The 27,905-nt window shown below is 34.4% G+C and overlaps 2 protein-coding genes across 3 annotated transcripts; one reads left to right on the top strand and one right to left on the bottom strand.

The window, feature by feature from the left end:
* Positions 1-12: 12 nt before the first annotated feature.
* LOC18102993 (RNA polymerase II C-terminal domain phosphatase-like 1) lies at positions 13-9,304 on the bottom strand. The gene is made up of 17 exons (XM_024581244.2): positions 8,498-9,304; positions 7,018-7,494; positions 6,498-6,708; positions 6,173-6,330; positions 5,944-6,014; positions 5,688-5,793; positions 5,451-5,534; positions 4,586-5,218; positions 4,434-4,497; positions 3,990-4,117; positions 3,804-3,857; positions 2,966-3,062; positions 2,251-2,486; positions 2,062-2,148; positions 1,427-1,492; positions 1,237-1,310; positions 13-827 (listed from the first exon to the last, which is right to left on the bottom strand). The coding sequence occupies exons 1-17, from the start codon at positions 8,813-8,815 to the stop codon at positions 719-721; spliced, it is 2,973 nt and encodes a 990-aa protein (XP_024437012.2). The 5' UTR covers positions 8,816-9,304; the 3' UTR covers positions 13-718.
* An 8,238-nt stretch (positions 9,305-17,542) lies between these two features.
* Positions 17,543-26,271, top strand: LOC18102992 (wings apart-like protein 2). 2 transcript variants are annotated; one of them, XM_024581129.2, is made up of 13 exons: positions 17,543-18,245; positions 19,200-19,299; positions 19,758-20,097; positions 21,652-21,764; positions 22,577-22,705; positions 22,839-22,932; positions 23,027-23,137; positions 23,237-23,835; positions 23,963-24,228; positions 24,962-25,112; positions 25,309-25,406; positions 25,486-25,567; positions 25,853-26,271. In XM_024581129.2, exons 1-13 carry the CDS (start codon positions 17,728-17,730, stop codon positions 25,934-25,936), a joined length of 2,685 nt encoding a protein of 894 aa, XP_024436897.1. In that variant the 5' UTR covers positions 17,543-17,727; the 3' UTR covers positions 25,937-26,271. The 2 variants fall into 2 exon arrangements, with proteins under 2 accessions (XP_024436897.1, XP_024436896.1); XM_024581128.2 differs by having other exon boundaries at positions 23,234-23,835.
* Positions 26,272-27,905: the final 1,634 nt, after the last annotated feature.

Genomic DNA, 27,905 nt, shown 5'->3' with positions numbered 1-27,905 from the left:
ATTTGGAAGGACTTTCCATAAGAAGCCAAGATTCTTAGAGAGATTAAATCTGTTCCAGTTTGTTTTGGAACAAGATAACCAGGTCAATTAAAGGTGACTAGAACTGTTTCCACAAAATCACCAGGGGACAGAAATGAACGAGAGAATGACAAATTTAAACCCATTTAAACAAATGAAGCTGTTACGTTTGCTTATTAGGTTAAACTCAAGATCGAACTTATCCAGTAAGGTGGAGAGAGCCAACATAAACTGACTTGTTAGATTTTTTACATCAACACTGTCAATGGTAAGTATGTTCCGAGACTTTGAGCATGTAGCCAGAAACCACTCTCCATCATCAATTTCTTACTTCGGTTAAACATGCACACATCATAAACAGTCCGGACCTAGTGACTTCTCCCAAGGCAATGGCAGCATCGACTGCCCAGCAGTGATCGGGTCTTTGTAGCCCTTGCCCTTCTTGATGCACAAGTCTTCTGTGCATTTTGACGCGGAGAGTTGAGACAAAAGCAGCTGGAAATCACAAATATATGAACATCACAGAATTGCAGTCACTTCGAAAAAACTCTGCAATAAGATTTGGTCAGGTGGGGGGGGCTCTTCTTGGATTCATGTTACACATCGCAAAAGACTTAACCATTGATTCAACTGGTGGCTCGGGATCAAACAATCGGCATTTATTACAACACAGTGGGAAAAAGGAGGTACTGTATGGTCTTCAAGGAACAGGAGGAGCATTCTTGTGATATCTAGCAGAAGGGGGCATGCGCTGCAGAACTCGCGGAAACTCTTGCTTTAGACGTTTATTTGGCATCCCTTGCATTGGCCTAAAACATTATAAAAAATATAAAATAAGAAATAAGAAATAAAAACAGAAAATAAAATACAAGCTGGAAATCCATGCTCCCCGCACAAACTATCTTTGAGCTAGTAAATCGAAACAAAAGAGATGATAAGGAGACTACTCATTATTCAATGAGGATTTGGGAAGACAAGTAAACCATGGAACTTTAAGGACAAAGCTGCAATGTCTACTGTTTATACATGTCAACTTTCTTATTAGTTTTTAATTTTGTAGTGCAGAGCCATAACAGCAGTTAGCGAAAAAAACCATCATTCATGCCAGGTGGTGGAGATTAATAGTGAATGGAATAGTGCCTGTTAAGATAAAGTATATTGAGGTAGCACGCAACTAATATTCAAATGAGAAGAATAAGCAATCACAAAATCACAAACCTAGGGGAACCCTGTCGTTTCTGTGTATATTGACCGAACATTGTTCTTAGACTTCCAAGGGCCTTTTCGGCAGCCTGGGAAAAGAATGTTTGAGTGCTCAGCCAGATGAAATAAAGATATATAAAGATTTAATAAAAAATATAAATTCTGGTCCCACAAAAGATGATTCTGAATATGAAACAATACATACCTGCATCTTAGCTTCATCCCATGTCGACCCAATCCCCTTCCCAAGAACCTGTCCATCTATTTCAACCTAAGCCATGATATAAACAGACAAAAAAAAAAAGTTCATTGGAGCTGTGTTGGAAAATGATTGATAACGATAAGATCTGAAAGTCAAATGACGAGCAAAAGGAAAAAAAATGACATTTTCTTCCACTCAAACAAACCATGCAATTATTGATTGGCAGCTCAAACAAGAAATAACCCTTGCTGTTTCAGTTGGCTTAAACTCTCCAAACACATGTAGACCTTCAATAGCTAGAGCATCTTACTTCTTTTGTTCTTACATGCGAAAATATTAATTCATGACCAAGGGACAGTCACACAAACCAAATGTGCAAAATGAAGTCCAGGAAAACATAAAGCTTCAAAATGTCAACTCAAGGTGAATGGAATTATGGTTCTAAATTCTTTCTCATATGGAGTGTTACCCTATAAAATAGAGGACCCCTAATTCAGTCAGTTTCCTTGAGATAAGAAAAGGAATTCCGTAAAAACTCTGCAATTTTTTTGGCTGGAGTCAAGATCTTGTGAAAAAACTAAAGGGAAAAGTATAAGTAAGAAGGAAAAGAAAATTTTAAAATGTGTTCTAATACAAACCTGTGCATGTACTTCCTCTCCTGGTATTGAATTAGCTGAAAGTGGAGTCTGTGCCAAAAAATTTACTACAAGTCCCTCCATCGTGCACTGTGGACAATTAAATGCCAATCCATGACATATCAGTAATAAAAAACATATTTAATAACCATTGAAACATAGCAGAGTCATGCCTAACTCATTGGAACTTACAAATTCTTTGAGTGCAGTGACAGAACCCGATGATTTCTTAGAGCCTTCCAGCCTTGGATCCAGAAGCCTGGATGGCTCTGAAGCAGCTGAATATGCAACTAGCTCATCTTTAGGCAAAGGCTGATTTCCAAATAAATTCATATTACCCAAGAAACCATTGTCGTTTGCACTAGGATATCTACTTGAATCCCCATGCATGGGCCCAGAATCAGGCTTCGCACGCAACATATATATGCCTGCACAAACATTGTCATCAGCATCACTGAGCAGAGATGTTAGGACAAAAGGAATTTCCAGTGTCAAAGATATTGAAACATCAAACTTTAAGAACATCACCCGTGCATAACAACGTATGAGACACATGACATGCTAAGTTAATATTAAAAAGTGCATCATATGGCAGGTTTCAAGACATTTAGCGCACTGGTATGCAACCAGCTCAACTTGGATTCTGATCAAGACCATAAGCTCAGAGCAGTCTTAAGCTTTAAAAACTGAATAGATGCAGACTAGATTCCATGTTATACACATCAGTTACAATAGTAAGCACCAGATATTATAAACAACAAATTCCATGGAGAACTTAGCTGAGCAGCTGTATGATACACTGGACAGGCACAACATTGACAATGCACAATGACAAGCATGCTAATAATCAGAAGGCTGATTCAACTCAATGACTTTGAATACTAACAAGTAGTAAAAGAGATCTTACCAGCTAACTTCTTAATAGAACCCTCAGCTGCCTGACGTTGGGCTTCTCTTCTTGTTTTACCAGTTCCTTCACCAACCTTTTCTCCTGCAAACCAAGCCTGCAAAAAGTAAAAAACAGAAAGGATAAGCAGCCATACCATTTCTCTATTAGCAAAATCATGTCCTTTGTGGCCTTCTCTCCCCTCCTATTTTTCTCGTTTTTTAAGCAAAAGACATACAATGATATCAGTTAAGAACTAAAAGAACATATTGGATTTTTACAGTTTCATACAGCTACCTAATAAATTACATGGAGTTGGCAATCCTTTAATTTCCTCACTCTTCAGGGCGTAGGCGCACTGTATTCCATGTAAGGTGACTGTGCATCCTTTTCAGTATTAGAAAAGAGTTATTATTTGGATAAGCTAGGTAAGTAAAATGCAGTTACCGGGTTATAAAAAAATGCCATCATAGTTCTATCTTCCATTTGGTTATTTAAAATGACTGGAATGCAAACTATTTGATGTTTGCTTGGGTGCCAAATTGCTTTTGTATAGATTTATCAGAGATCAGTATGCTAATTGTGTATCAATTTAAAATAGTCTTGCCCAGAAATGTCTTCAAGTTCTTTCACAAGCTAGTATATGTTGCGCAAGAGAAAAGGTTAAAATATACATGGATCATCCCACCATATAGACAAACTAAACACTGTATTCCATGAATTTAAGAAAATAAATTGCAGCGCAAATCCCATATTTAAAAAAAGAAAGGATCAATTACTTCTGATTGAACATACACAAATTTCATATTACTGATAATAAAGCAACAATTTAAGTTTTAAGCCAGTGAGTTGAGAAAACCTCAATGGAGAACTGCAGATCTATGCTAGCAACCAAAGCAGGCCTGAATTCCACCTGTAGATTTCCATTAAATTAAAGTTGAGTGAGAAAAATGGAAGAAAAGAAAAGCTTAGATGGAACATAAAGGTTAAGGTGCATAAATTGTTCAGTCTAACTTAAGCTCCAAAATATAATCTGTCCCCTTACCTTGGTTTCACACTTCATCGCAATTTCTTGCAAAACTTCAACTGGAGTTTCAGAAATTGTAAAAGCTCGCTCAGATTCCAAGTCAAGGTCCCTGTTGCTGGATGATCTACTCAATGGAGTCTCCTCCACTTCAACAAAAACTCAAAATATGACTTCAGGTAACAAAATTAAGTTCATTGCACTAAGTAACTAAATCTATAAGGAAACAAACCAAAAACACCAAAAGCAATATTGCAAAAGTCATTGCAACTGTTGCAAAAGCTAACAAAGCTTATATGTCAAACAAATTAATATAGAAGATTCCTTCAAAAAAAAAAAAAACACAGGAAATTCAAGCTAAGTGATAGCATCAGTCCAATCCTACTCTTGCTGATAGGCAACATGAGATTGATGCTGTACACAATATGGTTCCATTTTTAAGAGAAGAAATATATCATCACTCACCTTGGAAAGAATGATAATTGGGAGTTGAATGGTTTAGCCTCATCCGATCATTTCTATAAGGTGCCTGCAAATAAATGATCGTGGAAGTTTGATATTCTTCATCAGTTACAGGTAAAAGTAGGCTAAAGTGGGACGCTGCAAAGGAAAGTTACCTCTTTTGGCAGTCTTTGATTCTCATGAATCATCCTATCAGATGGAATATTACTCTCAACCTTAGGAAAAAAGGATGGATGATGAGTTTGGTGCTTTTCAATATTCATTGGATCTGAATCTAGAGGAAATTCTCTGGGTGTTCGGTTAAGTTGCCTTGGGGTCATCTCTTCCTCCACTGGAACCCAGCTTCCACGAGATTGCACATGTGCAGCTGACACTGGTGCTGAAGGTCTTGCAGGAAATGGGGATTCACTTGGTGCATTGTCTCTTGAATCTTGCCCATGTTGTAATATGAGAAGCCGCCTCCTTGTATCAGGATCTAATTCAGATTCAGGTACTTCACCTTCTTCTCGAGCAGGAGAACTCTGCAAGCTTGGTTCTGGATGAACAACCTGGCCTAACTGTTTAACTAGTGGAGCCACCTGAGGGAACTGTGTGTTGGGAAATGGCATCATTGATGTTTGTGATGCTGGCACTGGCTGTTGTGATGCCAGCATTGATGGTTGTGATGCTGGCATCAAGCTTGAAGAAGATGCCACTGCGTATTGGAGAGACTGAAGAAGCCTTGGATCTAAGCTGCTGACTGTTGAAGGAATTGTTGAGGGGATTGTTGAAGAAGCTGAAACTGCTTCCTGGAATTTTGGGGAAAAAATACAGCATAGAAAGAAACCCCATTTCAACTTGAATGCACACATAGACAACACACATTCACCTCAGAAAGATCAGGAAATATAAAACAAAAGTTTTCCATATCACAACTTCAGCACTCCCATAGGCCTTTGTAAACCAAATGAACATGTACTTTTTTGTCTGAACTTGCAGTTTTCCAAACAAACATGCATCAATATACACAGGTCTAAATACCTTTAGCCGTCTTTCAACCTCAGCATCTGCCGTGCTGTCAAAAGAAGGTGGATCTCTGTTTCCATTTGCAGCAGAAGCATCATCCTGAATGCCATAAGAAATTTAATTATGAACAGGAAAAAAAAAGAGCATATTAAGTCTGCTAGGTGATCATAAAATTGTGTATATTCATAGCAGAGTGTAACAACACATTCTGACATCATGACTTCAAATGCAAAGAAAGTTGCCATGACTAACCTCTGAAACTAAGTAGTTGCTCACATCAGGAGGAGAAGGAATATTACTGGTATCATCTTCATATGCAACCTCAGGTATCTTCTGCAGAAGACCCTCATCAAATTCTCTGCAGTCATATTCCAAGGTCATGCTATGCCCAAACAATATCACAAGCATAAACAAAATTGATCCAAAATTAATTGGTAACACAAGTAGAATGGTGAAATATATAGGAGTGTGGGAGTAAATAAATGCCCTTCAGATTTTGTATTCTTACTTGAAGAAACCACCTCTAACATTGCAAGCAACATTTCTCGCAACGCACAAGATTGGAACAGCATTATTTGCCTATGACAGGAAGACATATGATGAGTGGGTGCTACTACAACATGGAAAAAAGTGCATAAGCATGTGTTGTGTGGGTGTGGGTGTTTTGAGTGAGTAGTGTGTGCGAGCATTATTGCAATGTTGGAGTTTACACCAAACAAAGTGCATATAGTTTATACTTCAGCTTGAGGAGCATAATAAGGAGCAAAAGCAGGAACCACGTGCACACGCGATTGATCCTTCTCATCCCACACGTTCATGCGGTCATCAATCACAAGTGCCATCTTAGGATGGCATATTCCATCTTGAAAGACATTGAATAATGACTTTCTTGAACCTGTAATTACATACAGAAATAAAATAAGCATTAGCATAAATGAGCATGCTTGCTCATGCATTTGTAAGACTTTCAACAGTGAGCAAAAAAGTCGTATTAACAAACTACATCTGACTCCATAACCAGCTAAAAGAGTAGAAGCCATCTGCAAGCTGGATGCCACATACCAGAGCTGACGCACACAATCCGATCTAGCAATTCATTTGAGTTTATCAAGTTTGATTCTGGATCCAAAAGCCTCCACATTTCTAAAGCATAATCTCTTTCAGCCATTGTGCAAACATAAACCTCAAAACGCTTGCGCCCTCTTGCAGTCAAGTAGCTTCTAAGATCCTCCCAGGCAGGTCTCAACCTCACAAGTACACTTGTATCACGAATCTACATAATAATAAAACAAAAATCCTTTTATTGTTGGACCAAAATTAATGCACATGTTCAGCAGAAACTAAATATTATCAAACATTGTTGAGCATGTAGTAGCCTATCGATTCCTGATACAAATTCCAAAAAAATCTAAATTCATTGTTGTAGCAAATAAAGATCATTACATATCTACTAAATGGCGAATAGGAACTAGACAAATGATAACTTTTTCGAGGCAGTGACATGGTTAAAAAAAACAGCAGTACAGAGAACATCAAAACAAGGTTGCAGCTTGTCTCACTCTAGAATCCATGAAGTACACACCTGTGGATTGATGCGAGTAAAAATTATGTTCTTCTCTGGCAACCGTATCAATGGGCGAACCAAAGGTTGATGGTTGTCAGACGCGGCCGGGACGACCTCAAACTGTGTTTTGATCACCTTTCCATTTTCAATAACCTGATCATTTTCCACGTATTGCTTCAAAATGATCTTGTCATCCTGATACCTCTTGATCTCTGAAATAATAGCAAGAATTCGCTGTTGGTCCACCTCGGTGCTTATTTTCTTCTGCAAAGCTTCAATTTTATCTTCAAATGAGCGCATTGTATTTGCAACTATGAGAGTTTCATCAAGATCAAATACAATGCCAAGGCATCTGAGGTTCAGCATGACAAGACAAGAATCATAAAGTCCTGATGCAACATTGAATCCCCAGAAACATGGATGCTTTCTTTCATTACTCCTGGAGGGCATTGCAACCAAATGGAGCTCCTCACCTCCCAGATGCATTACTGCAGTCTGAAAATAACATCACCATCAATATCCAAAAAGAAAGAAGAGCATGAAAAAAGAAGAAAAAGAATTCAACATAAATCTGCTGATGCACATGAACATGAACAATGAGAAGGAAGAATAAGCATAGTGAACAAAAGAAAGCTTTCAATACAATAAAACAACATGACTAACAAATTACCAGAAGTCATGTTTCGTATAATCATAAAGGTGCAATTCGTATTAAGGCCAGATCATAACAACCCAGGTTTCTTCTCAAACTAACAACAAGACCAATGTCAGAAAAATCATTCGTGCATAATCATTAATTTTTTATTCTACATCAACAATTAATAAACCCTTGACAAAATGAGACAAAGCCAGCAAAAAAGCCTCCTCTTAGTTTCTGTTCAAGTCCCTCAGCCATAAAACGAGAATAAGAGGGCAATATTGCAGAGTAACTATCCAAAATTCCAGGCTTCTATTCACTCAATATTCAATTTCAGCAAAACCCCAAAGTTGCTTCCTATAGAAGCAAATATTCAACTCCATATGAAGCAGCTATATCAGCAACACATGATTCTCATGATAAAATTAGTTCTATCTTTAGCATTAAGATCCCATGACAGCACATATTATTCACTTTCAAATTCCATGAAAGCACATCTTCACTTCAATTGTTCATAACAATTTACTGGGAAAAATATAGCTAGTTCGGGCAGTTCTCATGATATCATGGCAAAATTGTCAAGAAATTCAGCTCATAATCATCTGGGTCAAATTAATTACTTAATAAAGTTCACAAATTTGCCACAAACTTGAGGTTCATTCACCGAAAACTGTCTGAGAAAAATCAATTGGGTTCTGGGTCCTTGTTCAAAGCTGTCCAGAGTCCCGTGTACAACAAACCCAGTTAACTGGGTTATAAAATTTGAAACTTTTTCTGGTTTTATCCAATGATTTCGATCAAATCCTTTAACGGGCTTCCTTTAAATTGATTATTAAGTTCATTATTATTAATTAGCTATACCTTGTTTTCTTGGATACAGGAGGAGTGCAAAAGGCGAAGCGGCGATTCTTGTTGAGAGGAGATCTTTGTTGATGATGATGCTGTTGACTCTTCCATTTTGAAGCAAACACCAATAGATGTAATTGTATGAAGCACTGCAAGTGGTGGACATCTCTCACTAGCTTGTGAGAAGTGGCTAATTCTGATTCCCTTCACTATCTCATCAATTACTCTCTTCCTCTTGTTCTTGTTCTCCTCTTCTTCTTGCTGTTGTTCTTGTGCATATATTTCAACCTCTCCCAGTAACTCCTCTCCTTTATACACCACTGATTTATACATCTTTTTCCACAAAACCCCCCAAAAAAATTTCCAATCTTTGCTTCAAAGTTTCAAGCTTTTGATTCGAAGTCCATCAAAGATCATAAATTCCCATGAAAGAAAGTCATTATATGATCTGAATCCGATTTCCTTGAAATTACAACAGGAAAAAGATCTCGAGGGAAAATAGGAACAAAATTAAGGAAACTTTTTTTGTTGTTTTTGGTCAGATTTTTAAGATGAACACGGATAGATCTGTAAATTGATGATGATGATCCAAAAATCAAAACACTAGAAAGTTCCTTCGATGATGATATTGATTGATAAAATTACCAGTCTAAAAGTCAAGGTGGAGCTAGCTAGGGTTTGTTTGTTTGTTTTCTCTTTAGTTGAAGATGGTGAAGTCTGCAGAGAAAAGGGGGAGAAACCCTAGATCCAGATAGGGAAAGGTCAAGAATAGCACTCCAAGCGTTGTGGTTTGGTTTCGTCCGATAAGAAATTATATTATTAAGCCCCCCGAAAATATAAAAGGAAAACACAAGTTAACATGAAGTAGGACTCCACGTCGGGTGGGGGTTTTTATTCTAATTTCTTGTTTTTTTTTTTTTTTTTTTTTTGTGGTTGTGAGAAATCCCAAAAAATAAAAATAAAATTAAAATTGCACACGAAATTTTAGAATTTTTCTTCGATTTGTTTCTGGAACCTTTTCCACAAAGAGAGATACGAGGGATCATCACCCTTGTTGCTAAACCATGGATGAAACCTCTAGGGTTTTTTTCTATCTTTTACTAATTTACTTTAAAGCAAAGTATAAAAAAATAAAATTAGTTATTTATAGCTTGATTTGAGACTTTGTGAGTTGAAATTTTTAAATTTGAAATTATTTTTAAAAAAATTGATTTTAATTTTAAATAAAATTCAATTTATAAAGAATATGCAAAAATAAATAAGGGATACCCTCTTATTTACTACACTAAGTAATTAATATTGAAAAAATATTCTAAAAATACTTACATATTAACACAAATTTTATTTTTGTTATGTCTCTCTCATACACCTTTTTATTTCCTCCCAAAAACTCCTGGAGTACAATATTCTTTTCTTTCTATACATATGTTAATCCTCAACAAAATATTATTCTTCCTCTTAAGGTATGCTATTAATTTTCCTTCTTTTTTTCCTTTTGTTTTGCATGGATGCAATTTGTTTTTGGTTAATTATTGAATGAATTGGTATAAATTAAAAATAAGTAGAGATTGAAAAATAGTATTTAAAATTATAAGTTGCATGTCTTAGATTTTGCTTATCTAGAATATGGCATGTAAATTGTAAATTATAACGAGTACTGAGGGTTACATCTTCTCACTTTTCTATATATACACTCCATTGAATAACTAGATGACAAATTAAAGTTTGATTTTTGTTGTCCATGCCTTTTGATTAATCATTCTTGTTTTGTTCATCAATTTACCTTGAATCTATATATATCACTTTTGTAGATTATTTTTTATCTTTTTTTTTGTTTTAAATTAATTTTTTTTAGTGTTTTTAGATTATTTTGATGCGCTAATATCAAAAATAATTTTTAAAAAATAATAATAAAATATTATTTTGATACATTTATGAATGAAAAATACTTTAAAAAACAACTGCAATCACACTCTCAAACAGACTCATAGAGAAAGAGAAAGAGAGAGAGAGAGAGGATGTGAAACAAAACCCTCAAATGAAAAGCAAGAAATAGCCTTTTTTTTTCTTTTTTCTTCCATGTAGAATGAGAAAGGAAAGAAAAGATAAGACTGGTGGTAAACTTATAATATTTCACTTATAATGGATAAAAATCAATCATAAATGATAAACCTATAATATTTCATACTTTTTTTGTTAATTAAGTTCATGAATTCTTGACTCAGTATATAAAATGTTATTGATGAGTTGAATTTTTGGCTCAATATTTTGATGCTTTGAAAGAGTTTAAAACATAATATATTTGAGCTCAGTTATATGTTGAGCTCAAATTAACATGAGTCTGACAAATTGGTAGAACCCAATATACTTGGGTTTAGCCATGTGTTGAGCCGAAGGTGGTGTGGGTCTTGCAAGTTGTCAAACCTAATATATTGAGGTTCAACCATATGCTGAACCCAAGTCAACATGGGTTTGGTAAGTTGTCAAACTCAACATATTTGGGTTCAGTCATATGTTGAGTCCAAGGCATCCTAGGTTCAACAAATTGTTAAACCTAATATACCTGAGTTCAGCCATACGCCAAGCCCAATGCATCATAGATCTGACAAGTTATCAGACCTAATATACTTGGGTCTAGCCATGTGTTGAACCCAAGGCTTCGTGGGTGTGGCAAGTTGTTAAACCTAATTTACTTGGGTTCAGCAATATACCGAGCCTAAGTCAACGTGAGTTTGCCAAATTACTAAACTCAATATATTTGGGTCTCTCAATGGCCTACCATATTTTCATCTTATTAATGTCATCAAAAGAAAATGACTTTTTAGTCTCTCCACTCCATCAAAACGACAAGGTTTAAGGATTATAAATACCATTTGAACCATTTAGGTAAAAGGTCAGATTTTTCTACCCTCCAAGCTTTCATACCTTAACTCTTAGAGCATTTAGGCAGCATATGAGGAATCTCCCAGCAGCTAAACATATATTTTCACGGCGGTGTTGGAAGCGACACATGGCAGTGGAGGGGTGGTGGTTTGGTTTCAACGACCCTTTTTTTCTCTATCTTTTCCTCGAGATTCGGGCCAACCTTGCCAAGTTTAAAAGGTGTCATGTTCTTTTGTTTTTGTATCAAAATTGATCCTCAATATTTTGATTGCTATTTGTTTAGCTTTGAATCCTTTTTTATTTGATTTTTCTTTATGTCATTCCTCAATCTTTTGTTTTATTTGATTTATATATTAAATTTGATCTTTATTATATTGATTGCTATTTCTTTTATTTTGAAGCATTTTCTTAATTGTTTTTTTTTTCAATTGCATTCCTTGATATTTGGTTTCATTTTAATTTTATATCAAATTTGGCTCTCATTCTTTTCATTGTTATTTCTTTTGTTTTGGGTCGCTTTTTTATTGATTTTTTTTCTTAATCTTATCCCTCAGTATTTTGTTGATTGAGAATTTGGCTTCATGATTTTTTTGGGTTTACCTTCTATGGAGTAATCTCGATCTCATGATCCAGGTCACAGGTTTGGAAGGTTAACTCGAGTTAACTTCGATCTTTTTTAGGTCCTTTCTTACAATTGATCTTTTTTCAGTTTTAACCTTCAATATTGGGTCTGTTAGGGATTGGGTTTGATAAAAAATTGACTTCATGATTTTTTTTTCAATTTAATTTCTATGGGGTTATTCAGATTTCAGGTCTTGAATCGCGGTTTTGGCGATTAACCTAAGTTGACTCAAGTTGTTTTTTTAATTTTTTTTTTAAGTTTTGTTGTTTAGCATTGTGTTCATTTGAGAATTGAGCTTCATAGTTTTATTCAATTTGATTTTTACTAGGTTATCTCGGTTTCACAACCAGATCACGAACCTAACTGACTACTTCAGGTCAAGTTTTTATAACCTTTTTAAAAATTGATTTTTTTTTAATTTTTTTCTTCAACATTTGATTTGTTAAGAATTAAGCTTTATTTTTTTTTACTTTACTTTTTATAGGGTTATTTCGTTCTCATTTTATTTTTTATTTGTTATTAAATAAGATCATGTAGACCTTTTAAGAATATTGTAAGGATTGTTTCTTATAATATTGTCAAGCATTCATTTTTTTTTACAATTAATCATTGTCTTTTTTTAGTTCGTTTATTTACTGTCATTGCATTTTTTTTAATTTTTTTTTATTAAATTAATTGTGCTTAGTGAACCTAGTATAGTTAATAACCCGAATCTTGGATTTTTCTTGTTTTTTTAAACTCTAGCATCACATGAGTATTTTTTTTTTACATTAAAACAAAAATTAGCCTTGCCACGGCACAACGCATGCCATTAATCTAGTTCTCACTAAAATGGATCAACTAAAACCTAATTTAAAGATTTTGTTTATGTTATTTAAATTAAAAAAGATGATGGTTGTAATTAATATTGACAATTTCTTTTAAAATTGTGATGATAATTATTATTATTAGCTAATAATATTTTTGTTTTAAAAAATTAATCATTTGTTATTAGAATTTATTGTTTTTATTTTTATTTACGATGAAGTACATTTTTTATTTATTTATTTTTAATAAATTTTATGGTTTTAGAGTCTCACCAAAATTTTCAAAAACTTTGAATTTATGACTAATTTTATGATCGCAAATCACTTATTTTTTAGTAATGTTGAGTTGTTGTTGTTGTTGTTATTTTTATTATGTTACAATTTATACAAAGAAATGCATGTTAGAACTTATTGTAACGACACAAATAAATTTAACCAAAGGAAAAGGAGAAGCACATCAATAAGAGTAAGATTTTTGTTGTCATGGAATAAACAAAATTGAAAGGATTATTAATATGCAATATATGTCACAAGAATGGATTATTCGGGTATTTGAAGGGAAAAAAGTGGTCTAAAGTGATAGCATATAAAAAAGAAGAAAAATAAATTATTATCTATTTGAGCTTAGCCTAAATGGCTAGGTTGAGACACAGTAATCCCTCTCCCCTAAATATGTAGTCTCTTAAAAAAATGAATATTTTTTCATAATCAATCAAAACTTGTATACATATCTAATGACTAAAGAAGAAACAAGAATATCTAACAACTAGGTTGGTAATCAGATCAAATGACCAAGAGAAAAGAGTAAGATCTAATGGTAGAGAAGAAAAAAATGGGATACATAATAATCAAAGCAGGATAAAGAAAATGGAGAAGAAAAGGAAAGAAAGAAAGAAAGAAAGGGACATTAGAGATGCACTAGAGCTTCGATTATGATACCCTAATACTATTAGAAAGATATCAAAGAGGCAAATCTACAAATATAAAGGAAAGCCACCATACAAAGCCAGAGTAAGCCACACATGTTATCAAAATACATAAGGCAGCTCATTCGTCTAGCGCTTGTATTACAGGCACTAGACAATTACCTTCTAGCCATTTAAGTTAGCTCAAATGATTGGTCTTCTCTCTCTTTATCTCTTTTCCTTTTTCTCTTTTTTCTTCCTTACCAAGTCAGGTTATCCCTACCCTGACACACACCTCTATGCATTTTTTAGTTCCCAATAATATGCAATAGATAAATTTTCTATACAGCACACATTGTTTACGCAAAGCATGCACTACATTTCTATATGAATGATTGTTTCTAGCACCAACAATCACCAAATTCCCAATCAAGCAAGCACCACAATCTCCACCAACAATCACCAAATTCTCCACACACACTGAGGTACTTGCAACACTACTCTCCACACTTCATGAGGTAAGCAGACATGACATGGGTCTATAAATGCTTTGGTCACCAGGCAAGCAAGTTAAGTTATATTTCACCCATTTAAGGGCAATTAACTATCATTCAACGCAATTCAACAAGCTTTATATAAAAATACTTCATACAACTTCATTATATTTTCAACCTTTATATTTATTAACTTAAGTATTAGAGTGTTCTTTATTCCCATATAAAACTTAGTTTTGAGGAAACATTGTGTTTAAAAAATAAACCCCACGTTTAAACTAGCCCCCAAGACATAACCTAGAAAGTTCATTTCTGTGTGAAGTCTTCGTAACTTCATCATAAAGATTTTAGAATTAAAAAGATAAAAAAGAGAGAACAATAAAAGAAAAATAAACATGATTTAACAAAGAGAAATGCAACGTATAATATTATCAATGTGTTGCGATTCCAAACCAACATTTGTGCCTCTAGTTATCCTCCTCTTATTCCATTCTCTTTCTCGGATTACTGCTTGCTTGACTTTTAAAAAGTTGCAAAATTTGGTGACATAAATGTTTCAAAATATAAGTAGAATGAACATTTTTATACGATTACATTAATCCATTAGAAATAGCTTTTATTGAACAACACGAGCGTGGCCCAAGTCTTTGAGTCTCTTACATGTTATACTCTTTAAATGACCAAATCTTATATTACTAGCTCAAATTGTTATATTTCATCGCACTAATCTTTTTTTCTTTTAAATTCTTTATGATTCAAGTCAATACCAATAATCACATACCTTCTAGTTGATGAAATAATGATACAAAATCCAATGAAAAGCTTTATTTAGCATCACTCTAGTCTAGTCAAATATATAATTGACTTTTTCAAGGATATATTTAAAAGTCTTACAACTTTTAGGACAAAAATTAATATTTTATAAAATCTTAGGGTGTCGTGGCCCAAGATATGGTTTAGTTCCGCCCCTAATTCAAGTTGGATAAGAAAAGTTTCGGTTTCAATATAGTCTTTAGACATTAGATAGTTGATAAAAGCTAAATCTGCAAATTGATTTTTTTTATTAAACATTAAGTGTATTTTCAAACAAATCTATATTAATTAATAATAAATTATGTTTTTTTAGATAATTTTAAATGCATGTTCTTTTAATAAATACAATCTATTGTTTTTTTTTTAAATATTCACTACATATCTATCTAGAGTTTCAAACTAAAAAAACCAAAGAAGATTAAAAAAAACCCTTATTGACCATATCCTATACATGTGCAAAAGTTTGAATCACTAAATGGTAAAAAACAATAGGGCAACAATATATCTTATACTCATTCTTTTTAAAAGTGACCATTGAATGTGGGCATTCTTATCGATAAAAATATATATTTTTGCAATTATAATTTAATATTTAAAATGGGTAGGCAATGTAAAACTATTTTCATAAAAATATTGAATATTAATATATTGTTCACAATACATGAAAAAGATATAAACAACACCGAAAAAGTTGGAAAAACTTCAAATGATTTTAGGCCTTTCCACAACTATTTGATGAGCATTGATTTTTTTTTAAAGTTGAGCTGGTTGTGATTTACGTACTCTTACAAAACAAGCTCTCTTTATAGAATAGAGAACCCCCCAATACCTAAGTTAGTAAAGTGCAAAGATAAATGTAATGTAAAAAAGGGAAAAAAATTGTAGGAGAGTGTTTTGTTTTAGTGATTGTAAATATAGGGCGTGTGTTGGGTTTAATACATGGCGAACCTTGATATTTTATACATGAATCTCATGAATTTCAATTGTGGGGAGTAGGGTGTGCAGACTTACTCGTAGGAGTAATCATAGAGTTTATTGTGAATGATTATGTAATTAGTTTGTATAATGAATTGTTCATGTAGAAGCTCATTTTGCTAACTTGTGAAACAAGGCTTTCAAGTAAGTGCATAAAGAATTTGAAAGACAAGAAATTCAAGTGAATGTCATATCGATAACTTGTATGATAAAGAATTTGGTTGGGTTGTTGCATGTGCCTAAACATCGTTTGGGGTGCCATATCTATTTAAAAAATGAGAGTTATTGTTTTGATTAAAGAAAAAACGAAGAGCATATGGCCTTTATAGCATTATTAAGCTAAATTAGGCTTTATCTTATCTCTTTTCCTTCTCTTCTTCCTTTTTTCTTCCTTCTTCTTCTTTTTTTTTTCTTTTCTTTCCTTCTACTCTAATTGGGTTATTTAGTGTTAGGTTTAAGTGTTGCCTAGTTAGGGTTTTCCCTTTTTTTCTCATTTTTTTTCTTTCTTTTCTTCCTTTCCTCTTTTGTTGGGATGCTTAGTGTTATGCCCAAGTGCTGCGCAGCTGGGCCTTTCTCTTCCCTTTCTCCTTTCTTTTATTTCCTTCTCTCTTGTTAGGTTGGTTAGTGTTGGTCCCAAGTGTTGCTTGATTGCCATTTTCCTTCTTTTTTTTTTCTTTTCTTCCCTTTCTTCTTGCTTTTCTCTTCTTCCTCAAGTGGGCTGATTAGGATTGTTTGATTAGGCCTTGGCTGGACTCTCTTTCTTTCTCTTTCTTTTTTTCTCATCCTTATTTGACTAGGTTGTTCATTGTTGGGCTTGATTGTGCTATGATACCTGGTTATGCCTTTTTTCTTCCACTTCTCCTTTTCTTGTCTCCTCCCCCCTTTGTTTGGTTGAGTTTCTTTCTTTGCTCAAACTGTTTGACTAGGCATTTAGTCCACGTTTGAGAATGCAGTAGCTTCCACTTTTGAGTGATTTTTAAAAGTATGTGACCTTGAAAAAACATTAAATTAATATTTTCTTTAGTGTTTTTTGATAATTTTGATGTGTTAAAGTAAAAAAAATCTAAAAAAATAAATTATTTTGATGTATTTTCAAACAAATAAACATTTAAAAAAACCCTTCACCACAATACCAAACACGTACTAATAACACTAGACTTGGTTGACCCAATTTCAACAGCTAAGTTTTGAGCCGTGAAGGTTCTTTTGTTATTTTGTCAAACACTCACATACATAGAATTCAATTCAATAGTAAATCTATTTCAAAATTATTCATTAATCCAACAAAAATAATTTATATACACAAAAATGCTACATAATCGGACTGTGAGAAGGCTTAATGCCATATCCCCATCTGTCCCCCATGCCCAACTTCGCTGTGATTATGTTCTCCCACGCAAATGTACTGTTGTGATCTTTTTGAAATAATAAACATTAAACTACATGATTCAAATTGAAACATCACTGAATCTCTAGGGACTAAAACAAACTTTAAACTATAGACTATATTTCTAGATCTTGCTGCTGGATAATCAACTAACGACCCTCTCTCCGTCTGTCTGATTGCCCTAACCCCCCCCCCCCCTCCTTTCTCGTTTCTCGAGCTCGCAACCCCAGCAGAAAGAAAGTGAAATTCAAAATTTTCCCCCGAAAAGCCCTCGTCTTTCCATCTCTATGCCAAACTTACCCTCCTCTCTCCCCCTCCCCCTCCTCACCTGAGTTAAGCAAACGGGAAATTCAAAAAAGCATGATCGTGAGAACGTACGGTCGGCGAAACAGAGACGGAGGAAGCCTAACGAGTACCTATTCAGATTCATTAGACGACGACGTAGCTGACCATAATTACTCCTTCAGCGACTCCTTTTCTCTCTCTCAAGAAACTACCCAATCTAATCAAGATTTCTTCAGCCATAACTTCCCTTTCTCTTCTCAAGAATCCACCTCTTATTCTCTCGATCTCGATCCCTACAATTTCGACGACAATCCCATCCCTAACGGCGTCGTCCCAAGAAAATCGAAGAAGCCGAGGCGTAGTAAGTCAAAATCTGAGAGAAACGGTATTGGGAATTCTAATCTTTTGACTAGCTCGACGACGTTAATGGAGGCTCAAGAATTTGGGGAAATGATGGAGCATGTTGACGAGGTTAATTTTGCACTTGATGGGTTAAAGAAAGGACAGCCTTTGAGAATTAAGAGAGCTAGTTTGTTGTCTTTGTTAGGGATTTGTGGGACTCAACAACAGAGACGGCTTTTGAGGGCTCAAGGGTATGTGGGTTTTGTTTTGTGATGTTTAAAGATTGAATTTGGAATTATTTCGTGTTTTTTAATTTTTGTAATGGTCTTGGGGATTCTGTGAGTTCTTGAATTTAGAAAAAAAGGCGGATTTGAATTTAGAAAGATTGAATTGATGGTTATTGCTTTAGAAATTGTCGGGACCTTTTGAGTTCTTGAAAGGCTGGGTTTGAATTTAGAAAGACTGAATTGAGGGTTGTTGCGTTAGAAATTTTTGGGATTGTTTTGGAAGGTTTTTGATGGGGAGAGGTTATTGGCATTTCAAAGAGTTGTTTTCGGTTGATGGGTTCTCGAGTCTTCGTTTTGAATTTTTCTAGTGTAGTTTAAAGGGTATCGTGAGTTCTTGAATTATTTTTTTGTTTCTTTTACATGGGTGTTTTGTAGAATTTCTTGTTGAGTTTTGAAATTCCTGATCTTCTTATGGCTTCTTGGAGAGTGTTCTGTTTGATTTTGAGTGTAGTTGTTGGACTGTTTAAAGTTCTTGAAATTAAAGAGATGGGTTGTTTCGTGGGTGATCTTGCTTTGGTTTCGGAATTTGGTACTTTGTTTTACTATGCGTATGGAATTTATGTCATTTGTTGGTTTTTGTAATGGTTTATGGGTTTTCTGTTTAAGCTTTGAAGTACCTAATCAAGGAATGAGCGGAATATTTTAAAATTAAATTTAATATGGGAGTTCAGTATGCATATCCAAAAGTAGGAAGATCTCTGAGAAGTGAAAGTTATGAATTCTACTTATTACTCCCTATACCATTTGGTGAATGAAAAACAGCATGTTGGGTTCTCCTGTTAGATGTTTTGGTTTATGCACACAAAATCACTCCTTTGTTGGTCTGCTATCATGTATTTACTATTCTCATTTTACCGGCCTCAAGTTTCATGTCTTATTTCTGTTGCATGTTAAAATTCTAAAGTTTTGTGCTTTCAGGATGGCCAAGACAATAATTGATGCTATTCTGGGCCTCAGCTTTGATGACTCAACAAGCAATCTGGCTGCTGCTGCACTCTTCTATGTTTTGACGAGTGATGTAAGTTCTTTATGTTTTATACCTTTTCTTTCTGCACTCTCTTGTGCATGTACATGTTTTGTTGAAAACCTCAAAACGAACCTCTGAAATCTATACAAAGGCAATTGGGAATTCAGCATTACCTCCCTCTGAGTTCTTAGATACGGTTGTGTTGTCTTTTGTTGTCTGGGCATGGATAAAAGGCAATGACTGACATCAGTTATTTTGAGAGACATAATAATAGCAAGTAGAATCTGTAACTTTACTGATAATTAAGTTCACATGGAGTTCTATGTTTGTACAAGCACAACTCTTCAGTTTCAGTTTTCAAACGTTGTAATGCTCTCAAATCACATGCTGCTGCTTGTAGTTGGTTATTTCTTGTTTGTTTATTTGATTCTCAAGGCTGGAACTCATTTTCTCCATGTATATTGTCACCCATCAGAATAGTTTTGACAGCTTTAATTTCACTGTTTCAGGGTCAAGATGAACACATTTTAGAGTCACCAACTTGCATTCGTTTTCTTATTAAATTGTTAAAACCCATCATTTCTACTGCCACTGAAGATAAGACTCGAAATATAGGCAGTAAGCTTTTAGCATTACGCAAGGATTCTGACATCTTACGAGATACAAGTAAGCTGGCAGATTCTAGCTCTACTGCCATTGCTGCCAAAGTTCAGGAAATTCTTGTTAATTGCAAGGACATGAAGTCACATTCCGGTGATGATAGTAGAACGGAGAGGCCAGAATTGACTCCAAAATGGATTGCATTGTTGTCCATGGAGAAAGCTTGTTTATCTAAGATATCTTTTGAAGGTATGCTTGATATCATATCTTCCAATTTTGTCGATAATGAAGTGTTAGTTTTTCATTTCTGTTGCATACTTTCCATATGCAGCCCGCCATTTATTAGTTTCCTTATGGTTTATTTTTATCAAAGGATGAATAGTGGTTTTGTTAATCAGAACTATGAATAAATTCCTGGATACCATTTATTATAAAGCTGATATTGTTGATGCAAATGCTTTTACACTAGCTTTTCATTACTTCTGCTTCGTTCTTCTGACTTATCTTCTTGAAATAGATCTAAAATACACCATTATGTAATGAACAGCATGTCTTTATAATTTCTTTGGCATTTTTATTTGCAAGTTTCAGTGGTGTCTATTTTTGTTTGATTACATGCTGGTGTAGTTTTGTTTTTAGATATTTATTAATTACTTGAGTTAAAAATGATCTAGGCACAAAGAGTTTTGCATATTGCTGTTTATTACAGACTTCTTTAACTTAATTATTCTATATGGACATTTTCTATTGAAATTTATGATTTTTTTTTTATATCATGGAACAAGAAGAATGCAGGCCATCTTCAAGAATTGCATGATAAGTTGGTTGAGGATTTGGGATGCTATTTTTCAAATGCTTAGTGATTGTTTTGCATGATCTTAACTAGAGCAAGTTAGCATTCTGCCCATTTTTCCATAACAAAAATACCCCTTGAGTGCATTTTGTATTGAAAAATTAATTGAGGGTACAAATGTAATCTCAGATAGGTGGAAATGCCCAATTCTCTTTCTGGAGTACATGTCTATGTTTTAAATTAATGTTGCTGAGGCTTTTGTGTTTTTGTGAGCTAGTTGGCTAATCTATCAAATCTTTATCTCTTTCGTTTGAAACCTAAATTCTATTAAAATTGTATGCAGCAGCTCATTCATATCTGGATGATAGTGTCTTTGTAAAGAAAATGGTTTCGGAAGCCCATTATCAGTGTTTGATAATTACTCATCTTGTACATAAACAGATTCCATTTTATGGAAGAAACAAGCAAGTCTTTTTAAGCATGATTCATTAGACGGCAGCATTTTGTTTGATCATTGGATAATCTTTTTATCTCAATCTCTCTCTAGGAATTCATGAAATAAGAAACATAATGAAAACTAAAAAGAGTTTGGAATCTCTAGTGGGAAACAAGCACTTGTTATTAGGGAGAGATTTGCTCCTTTGTTCTAGATAAGGAAGTGATTGGGAGGTGAAATTAATTTTTTTTCTTTTTACTGCAAAAATTTCTAAAGCAAGGATGGAGAAGGAATAAGAAACACCCTATGAAATTACAATTCTACCCACATTTTAATTTAAATATAAAAGGCACTCGTAATATTTTTATCATAGAAAAATGGGCACAATGCTAACTTGCTCAAATACAGACAAGTTAGCAAAACCCATAATCATATGTATATGCAGTGCCATATGTGCAAGTCTTTCTCTAAGCAATAGAACCTTGCATGCATGATCATGCATGCGTGCACACACACTCTCTCTCTCCTTTTCTGATTGCTTATTTATTTCACTGTGTGGGTTGCATTCATTCAGATACATCTGGCATGGTAAGGAAGACAGGGGGGGGCTTTAAGGAAAAGTTACGAGAGCATGGAGGACTTGATGCTGTCTTTGAGGTCACCATGAACTGTCACTCTGTTATAGAGGTGTGAGCTTGTATGTTTGTTTCATCTTTCAGCAATTCACAAAAAATCAAGAGCTTATATGTTGCTTTAAAGTTTAAGTGCAACTCTTATTCTAGTTAATCATTTGAGAAATGAGGAACAGTTTGCAACTGGGAAATCTGTGCTCAATTAATGTATTCAATTGTGGGAAAAATCTGTCATATGCTTTTCTCATCTTATGCATGATAAAATTTTCAGCATTGCTTATTAATCTCTGGTTCTCACATTTAGCATTATAGCACTGCTCTGTTATTAATTTCTTCATCTTGGAATGTAATTCTATAGTCATCACTGTTCTCGCCAGAATCAAAGATTAGTGGTGTGCATGCATGCATTTCCCTGTGTTTTACTTTCACCTTATAAGATCTAAAGCATATCCTAAACCAATGGTGGCACATTAACTTGCTTATCAGTACAGTTTCTTTTGTATATGGAAGTCTTCTTGTGATTTACATATTCTAAATTGAGTCATTATACCTGATAATAAATTCATTCCTATCTCGATCCATTTCTGTCTTTGACATTCTAAAGAGTGAATGATTGATTGGAGTTGGTAACTATTGAACACAAATTTATTTGCAGAGGTGGACAGAACATAAATCACCTTCCATTCAGGATGCAAAAGATGACATGCATCTGTTTTGTATATGGAAGTCTTCTTGTGATTTACTTATTCTAAATTGAGTCATCATCCCTGATAATAAATTCATGCCTTCTCAGTCCATTTCTGTCTTTGACATTCTAATTAGTGATTGTTTGGAGATGGTAACTATTGAACACAAATTTATTTGCAGAGGTGGACAAAACATAATTCATCTTCCATTCAGGATACAAAAGATGACATGCGTCACTTGAGCCTGGTGCTGCTTCTGAAATGCTTGAAAATTATGGAAAATGCTACATTTTTGAGTACCGATAATCAGGTGCAATCAAACGCGATTTTGTTATGTTATTCTTCTCCTGTTTATTCTTCCTCTACTTAGTTATTGGGATTTAAAATGCCATTTGAAGTGAGTTATTGGATTTTAATGTTCATTATTTTCTTCTTTAATACAGACTCATCTGCTTGGAATGAGGGGGAACTCAGATTCTCATGGGCATCGGCTATCTTTTACTAAAATCATAATAAGCATCATAAAAATTCTATCCAGTAACAGTGCTTTCTTGCTCTGTCTGTTTCCGGTTCTTAACTAGAGTTCTTTTGTCTGGCATGTTTTCTGATGATTGATGGCATTGTTTTTTAGGTCTTCATCTACTTAAGAGTTCTCCTGCTGCTTCCATTGATGGAAACCATTGTAGTCTTTCTGAAAGGAGTGATAATGCTTCTGATTTGGCCTTGATTGACGATGACAGAGGTGTGTGGTAGCCTAATATCACTGTAGTGTTTCTGTTTGGCAGCTGCTCCTCTTTCTCTATCTCTCTTACTAATGATGCATCTTTAATTGTATTAGCAGTAGACAGCAATGGGGTTATTTGTATCAGTTCTTCTACAGATTGCTGCAATGAAGAGAGGACCTCCTCTGGGAAACGCTTAAATGTATCTCAGAATTCCATTGCTCGGTTGAGTCTTTCTGCCTCCAGTTCTGAAACTGCCACACGATTTATGAAAAATACTTGTCAACTGAAGATGAGAGTCCCTTCCATGCCCAGTTCATGTAGTGAGACATTAAGGAGTTATGATAGTAATAGGTCAAGGACCAAATTTGGTCTTGTTGAAAAAACTAATTGTACAAAAGATGCCTGCAGTGACTTGTTAGATGATAGCCAAGATCCTTATGCATTTGATGAAGATGATTTTCAGCCCTCGAAGTGGGACTTGCTATCTGGGAAACGAAAAATCTCTCGAACTCATAATGGTAGGGTAACCCCCAAAGAAGTTGAAAATGGGTGTCAATATAAGCTAGTGAGTCAGGAAGAATCAAGTAATGGTGGAAATGGCCTACACAAATCAAGTAACAGGGAACATCATGATTCACAGAAAAGCTCTTATTGCAATGTTCCTGATGAAGAACATTCCAGCCTTTTGGCAGACTGTCTTCTCACTGCTATCAAGGTATTCCTCTGAACCATTTTGAGGAATTTCTTCCATGTTCCATTCCTTCTTTTCTTCTGTCAAAGTAAGAGAAGGTTGCTGCATATGCCCTTTTTTTGCCGTTGTAGTCAGAATCTTTTCTTGGCAGGTTCTAATGAATTTAACAAATGACAATCCTATTGGCTGTCAACAAATTGCTGCTTGTGGAGGACTGGAGACTATGTCTTCATTGATTGCCGGCCACTTCCCTTTGTTCAGTTCATCTATATCTTTCTTTGGTGAGATGCAAGAGGACAGTTCAAGCATTCCACTAGAAAATCAGAATGATATTCATCTTACTGATCAAGAGTTGGATTTGCTTGTTGCTATATTGGGCCTACTTGTGAACTTGGTAGAAAAGGACGGGGATAACAGGTCAATTTTACTTGCCCTATAATCACTGCTCTAATGCATATATTGTTTACTTGCAATTGGTGGATGGCACAGTGAAATGCTTCTTGTTCTTTATTGCTATTATGAATTTAACCTATTGAAACTTGATTTATTATCCTTGCTGTGTTGCTTTAAACCTGCTGAAGCTTTCCTTCATGTTAACTATTATCTTTGTAAGTATGATACGAGTAGATATATACATCCTAGGAATTTCTGAAAATTTGATTTTAGATGGCTACTGCATGTATTGGATTGAACTTGTATTGGTGTTGCTTTCTGACCATCCTTTGGAAGTGTCACTTGTGCTTGTATTTAAGCAACAATTCCTCAAACCAACTTTCTCCTTGTGTTACCTAGATTCCTTGTGCTATTGACTGATTACATTCAAATTTCTGTGAAATTTCCAATTCTTTATTTTTCATGTTAGATGAGAAGATGTTCTTATTTTGAACACTCCAATAATCTCTATTCAGATTTGCATTTGATGAATTTTAGCAATTGCCCTTCATTTTATGGACTGGCTTAACCCCACTTGGATATCTTTTTGATGATTAGATCTCTCAATTAAGTAGCAGTCTGCTCATTAGGGTTCCCTTCTTTTGATCGTATCGGAGGCATATGGTTCATGTTTCTTTATATATTCATAATTTTCTGGTGGAAAAAGTAATTGTGATGTTTATTGCCTACCAAAATTTATGGTTAAAGTTGATTGCAGATCAAGGCTTGCTGCAACAAGTATTTCGCTGTCAAGCTCAGAAGGGTCAGAAGATGAGAGTCGCAAGGATGTAATTCCACTACTGTGCTCCATCTTTCTAGCCAACCAAGGTGCAGGTGATGCAGCTGGAGAAGGAAACATCGTGTCTTGGGTGAGCAACCTGCTTAATTTCTAGGAATTTTATTAAATGCAATTTGTTTACACATGTATGTGGAGATGCATGCAAATAATAGAGTAATATTGAATGTTTATTCTTGTTCATTTTCCTAATACTGTAATATTCAATTTGAATAAATTGAATTGTAATTTATGTTTCCAAAATTTTAATGTTATTGGGAATTGTACAGAATGATGAGGCAGCTGTATTACAAGGAGAGAAGGAAGCAGAGAAGATGATTGTTGAAGCTTATTCAGCACTGCTACTTGCATTCCTATCAACTGAAAGGTTTGCTGTGCTCCATTCTTTTGTTCTTGCACATGCTTTTTGGTCCGATGTTTCTCAAATTGTCCTTGTTCAATGACAGCAAGAGCATACATGATTCCATTGCTGATTGCCTCCCGAATCACAACCTGGCTATCCTTGTTCCTGTGTTGGAGAGATTTGTGGTATGTTTTGTTCTTTTCTTTTTTGTCCTAGGGTACATCAAGGCATGAGATTAGTTGCAACTTTGAAATCCATGTCCTCCCTGCATCAACATTCTTTGCTTCTTTTTTTTTTAAAACAAGCATTGCATTATATAAAAAATGGATCAGGGAGCATTTTGGTAAAATAATCACTACGTTCCTTGCATTGTAGCTAGCTAGCACGCTGTGACATGTACATGCAGGAGTGAAAACAAAGAAGTAGGCTATTATTTCTCTCTAATAAATTATACATTTTGCTTTCTCCAGGCATTTCACTTGACATTAAACATGATATCACCAGAGACTCATAAAGCTGTGAGCGAAGTGATCGAATCATGTAGAATCCGATGAAATACTTGCTTTTCTGGTTACTCATGTAGATGCGAGCAATGTGATTGAATCATGTAGAGCATGATGGAAAGTACCAGAAATGCAAAGCTTTGTACAGCCTTTTTTTCTTTCAGGTCAAGTCTCTTTTGTACACAGATGGTTTTAGCTTGTCGTAGGACACCAGGGAACTGACTGCAAGCCTGCCTTGGACGGATTTACCTTTTCCAGACTTCCCCACTTTCTTTTCTTTCCTTTTACCCATATTCCATATCATTCTTTTTGTATGACCTAGGCCGAGACGCGAGACGCTTTGTATACAGTAATGAAAGCAGAATCAAATTGTATTTCTTTGTGCATGACACATCTATCTGTATGCTCTCTTCAAGGTTTTATTATGTATTGCAATCGGATGTTTCCCGAGGCGACACTAGCAGGGAAAAATGTTTTGGGTGAAAGCTAAACTATACCACCGTTGAGGGATAAAAGAGTGTCATGAACATCTCATCACACGACCATTATCAAAGAGTTTATTATACAGAGAGAGTGATGCAAGCCATGATTCCATATGTAGTGCTTGATTGCATAATCTTTTGTAGAAATGTTACCAAGACTCCCTGCCAAATCTTTGTTATCAAATCCTAGGTTTGCTAGATTGCACCTCCGACAATGATACAAAAGGCAGCTTCCCCAAGACTCTTGTCACAGCAGACAAGTTCCTGATCATGAATCATCAGCCCATGTTAAAAGGAAAGCTTAATTCGCCAAAATTGAAATACAATGGAAGCAGATTTAATTATGGGTCTAACATTACCTAGTAGCATCTAGGGACAGTTTTGGTTTTTTGCTTTTAAATGTGCAATGAGATTACTTAAATGTCCTTGGAGTAAAAAAATATTGCCTTCGGCCAAGGGATTTTTTTGTTTTTCAAGTTCGTTTTTATGTTATTTATTGTTTTGTTGAGAATATTATGATCACGTACAATAAACTTACTTAAATATCCTTGAAGTAAAAAAAAAAAAAAACTTTAGTTTCAAGGTATTCTTATCTTTTCATGTTGTTTTTCTTTATTATTTTTTGTTGAGGGCATTATAATTTTTTAACAAAAGATAAACAATATTAATATTAAAAAAGCTGTCCGCGAGAGGGAGGTGCTCACGCATTTTTAAGCAGAGCGTGCAATGGCTCTAGCTGTAAAATCAGACTTTCTATCATGTTGTTGGAAGCACCACTACTTTCTCTTTCTCATGGTACGATGCATGCAGGTGGAGGTCGAGCGGTTTGTCACCGATGAATCTTTTTTATCTCTCCTCACCCTCTTAAATTGCAAGTTTTTCCTCTTTGATTAAGCTTTTTTGGTTTCAGTTCTCTTTCTTTTATTTTTATTTTTTTATCCCTAATCTTTTTATAAAAGTTTTATTTCTTTTCAATTTAATCTTTCAATTCTAATTTATCATGTATTGGTGTTTTTCTTTTGATTCTTGATTTTTTCCTTTGATCTTTTTATAATTTTTTATTGTTTTTAATTCCACCATTCAATTAAAGTTTTTAATGTTATTTTTTTTTATCTTGGTCCTCATTTTTTTTAATTTTTTTAATCATTTTCTTAATGTTTTAATTCTTTTCAATTTAACCTTCAAATTGAAATTTTTTTATCACCCTCTAATTTATTTATTTATTTCGATTTCAACCATCATTCTCTTTATTGCTATTTTGTCTTATTTTGAATTTTTTTATGTAATCTTTCTTTCAATTTCATGCTTCAACACTTCATTTTTTATAGATTCAGGTCATGAGTTTAAAAAGTTAATAGGAGCCGATATTTTTTTGGCTTATTTCTTTTTCCAACATTGTCGTTTGACATTGTTTTTATATATATATATATATATATATATATATATATATATATATATATATAAATAAATGGTTGTGAGATTTTCTTCAAAAAACTTTTCTATCTGATTATCCCGACTTCATGTCTTAGAACATGGTT

Source organism: Populus trichocarpa, chromosome 11 (genome assembly GCF_000002775.5).
Source record: "Populus trichocarpa isolate Nisqually-1 chromosome 11, P.trichocarpa_v4.1, whole genome shotgun sequence".
Lineage (NCBI taxonomy): Eukaryota > Viridiplantae > Streptophyta > Magnoliopsida > Malpighiales > Salicaceae > Populus > Populus trichocarpa.
The sequence above is the reverse complement of the archived record's forward strand: the minus strand, read 5'-3'. Positions and strand labels throughout refer to the sequence as shown.

What these genes read in the sequence shown, in the direction of transcription:
- LOC18102993 (XM_024581244.2), bottom strand. Translation starts at nt 8,815, where the DNA reads ATGTATAAATCAGTGGTGTATAAAGGAGAGGAGTTACTGGGAGAGGTT. An exon ending in CGATGAAGTGTGAAACCAAG is followed by an intron (nt 3,858 to 3,989) that starts GTAAGGGGACAG and finishes GGAAATCTACAG; the next exon opens with GTGGAATTCAGGCCTGCTTT. An exon ending in AAACGACAGGGTTCCCCTAG is followed by an intron (nt 828 to 1,236) that starts GTTTGTGATTTT and finishes ATAATGTTTTAG; the next exon opens with GCCAATGCAAGGGATGCCAA.
- LOC18102992 (XM_024581128.2), top strand. Translation starts at nt 17,728, where the DNA reads ATGATCGTGAGAACGTACGGTCGGCGAAACAGAGACGGAGGAAGCCTA. An exon ending in TTTTGAGTACCGATAATCAG is followed by an intron (nt 22,706 to 22,838) that starts GTGCAATCAAAC and finishes TCTTTAATACAG; the next exon opens with ACTCATCTGCTTGGAATGAG. An exon ending in CTGTGTTGGAGAGATTTGTG is followed by an intron (nt 25,568 to 25,852) that starts GTATGTTTTGTT and finishes TGCTTTCTCCAG; the next exon opens with GCATTTCACTTGACATTAAA.